This window comes from Lolium perenne, chromosome 2 (assembly GCF_019359855.2).
Source record: "Lolium perenne isolate Kyuss_39 chromosome 2, Kyuss_2.0, whole genome shotgun sequence".
In the NCBI taxonomy this organism is placed as follows: Eukaryota; Viridiplantae; Streptophyta; class Magnoliopsida; order Poales; family Poaceae; genus Lolium; species Lolium perenne.
In genome coordinates this window covers 178656494-178659339 of record NC_067245.2, presented here as the reverse complement: position 1 = coordinate 178659339, position 2846 = coordinate 178656494, and the positions used below count along the sequence as shown (strand labels likewise).

Genomic DNA, 2846 nt, shown 5'->3' with positions numbered 1-2846 from the left:
TTGCAGAGTGTGTATCAGAAATATTTATGTTCGTAATGTGAAGTCAAATTTTACTCAATATATATAATGACTAATGTTAAATACACTTATTGCAGAAAAAAAAGAGCATCATGGACTTTAGGCCAAACATCTTTTCTAGTATTTATGATGAAGGAGTATGACGATGCGGGGAAGTTCCGCGGCCAAAATGGGTGGACTAAAGAAGGATGGAATGCTATGACACACCGCTTAAATTTGAAGCACCCTGGAGCTGATTTTACTATGAAGCAGGTGAAAGATAGAGAACAGATGCTCAAGCAGGATCACAATGTGGTTAAGTCTATTTTAGAAAAGAGTGGTTTTCGGCTGGGATCCTGAGAAGGGAGTGCCAACAGCTCCAGATGAAAAATGGGATGAGTTATCCAAAGAGCAGCAGAAGTGGCGATACAAAGCATTCCCGCACTATGATGTTTTATATGAAATTTATGATGGTTTGTTCTTGCAATAATACTGATTTTTTAAATTGTCTCTTATGATGTTACTAACAATGTATTTCCTTTCTACTTAGGTAAAATAGCATCGGGAATCTACACCGAGGATGTTATACCAGAGGACTCACCTTGATAGTAGAAGCAGGACAGTACAAAGCCATAATTTATAGGCGTCTCAGTTAAATTAGTTGGAGGTGACCCATTCAAAGTGAGCAACTCACGCTCAGCCATGCATGCAACAACTATGCAATCGCATGAGTCAAAATGATCTTGCATGCAACGGAACAACCAGTCAAAGGTACAGTAAAATAGTCATCTCCCAAACACCTTGAAGTATTGCCCAAAACTGAGAAATACTATGGTATCAAGAAACTGAAGTATTCCTTGTCGATGCACTGAAATACTTCAGTTTTGCAATACCTCAGTTTTGGAAAAACTTTGTTGCCAAACTAAGCCTTAGTTACATTCTTTATACCGAAGATCTGCATTTCTTGTTGGAGGACAGGAAAAGATTGAATTGTACTGCAGAATGCATGATCAAACGAAAAAAGAGCAATATTTTCAGCATAATTGCACCCACGAGATATGGTAAAAGTAGATGAGAAATTACCAGGGCAGGGCAGAAAATCAAGTTAATACCAAATTGGTCACAGTTACCAAATTCTGCCAACCATAAAGAACACCTCAGCGTACGTAAACCTCCTGGATCTGTAGCCCGGCGACATGGAACCGCCCCGCTGCGCCGACTACGTCCTGAAGCTGCCGCACGACCTGATCGAGGAGATCCTCATCCGACTCCCGCCGTTGGAGCCCTCGTACCTCGTCCGCGCCTCCCTTGTCTGCAAGCCATGGCGTCGCCTCATCTCCAGCCCCAGCTTCCTCCGCCGCTACCGCGTGTTCCATCGAACGCCTCCCATGCTGGGCGTCATCCATTCGGGCGGCGAGCTCAGCGACCACGACTCAAGGTTCGTTCCAACCACCTCGCGCTCCCCCATCGAACCCTGCTACCTCAGGTGGTGGCCCCTCGACTGCCGCCATGGCCGTGCCCTTTTCTCCAACAATTTGTGCTTCATCGATGGCTTCAGCCTCGTCGTCTGGGACCCCATGACGGACGGTCGCCGTGGGCTGCACGAGCCTGGCATTCCCTACACGCGCAGCACTGCTGCGGTTCTCTGCGCCGCGGGGGACGGCTGCGACCATCTCGCCTGCCAGGGCGGACCCTTCCTCGTGGTCTTCGTGGGCACCAACGACAGGGAGGATATAGCACGGGCGTGTGTTTACTCGTCGGAGACCGGCGAGTGGAGTGCGCCGGCCTCTGTCCAACTCAACTGCGACGTCGATATTAAGCCCAGTGTCCTCGTCGGGGGCGCGGTCTACTTCCTCTGTTCCTGCAGCCACGAGATCATTCGGTACGACCTGGCCAAGCAGGTCCTAACGGTCGTCGATCGGCCGCCGGAAGAGTACGACGACATCGTCCTGGTGGCGGCGGAGGGCGGTGGGCTGGCACTCGCCTGCCTGGACGACGACGTCCATCCTCACTGTAACGGCATCTACGTGTGGTCGATGGAGGCTGTGGGGTGGGTGCGGCGTGGAGGGGTCATCGACATCCGCAGCATGCTCATCCCACCCCAAGATCCCGTGCACGCGCTCTGTCTGCTCGGCTCCGCGGAGGGCACAGACTCCATCTTGTTAGACACCGACCATGGCGTCTTCGCCGTCAATCTTAGGTCGGGGAAAGTAGGCAAGAAAGTTTGCGAGAGGGGAAGCTTCTATGCTATCTTCCCGTACATGAGCTTCTGCACCCCAGGTGTGCTCTCAGACTCTCACCCTTAGATGGGTTCTTAATTATGATTATTCTAACAAGTTGCATTTTCAAAAATTCCTCTAACAAGTTGCATTTTTAAAATTAATATGATGCCTTGATTTATGTTTCCAATTTGATATGAGGTATTATTAATTTTTTTATTTTATGTTTTCACATTAATCACTCCATATAAACATTAGGCTAATTTGTGCTCCCGGATAATGAGTAATTGTTCTCCTTGCTGTCTTATCATGGTTCCAGATCGTATAAGAGATAGATTGCCATTGCCTCCAGGGACACAAACTCGCAGTTGCTAGTTGATGCTGCTGGGAATTCGAATAAAATGCAAAGGTAGTGCACTTGGTTATATATGTGGCTTGATTACTTTTGGTCCATTCACACTTCATTAACCTGGCTACCTAGAACTTAAGATAACAGCTCGTGTATATTTTTTTTTACTTTGAAAATTTATAACAATTGATCACAAATTCTATGTTAATCAATTTGCTTCTGGAGAAGTAACAAAAAAGCTCATTCCTAAGACATAGGAAAAATGTGCGGGCAGTAGGGTT

The 2846-nt window shown here is 47.2% G+C and overlaps 1 protein-coding gene across 1 annotated transcript; it reads left to right on the top strand.

Annotated features, from left to right (window-relative positions):
• Positions 1–1148: 1148 nt before the first annotated feature.
• Positions 1149–1905, top strand: LOC127328951 (uncharacterized). The gene is made up of 2 exons (XM_071825532.1): positions 1149–1773; positions 1823–1905. Exons 1-2 carry the CDS (start codon positions 1194–1196, stop codon positions 1903–1905), a joined length of 663 nt encoding a protein of 220 aa, XP_071681633.1. The 5' UTR covers positions 1149–1193.
• Positions 1906–2846: the final 941 nt, after the last annotated feature.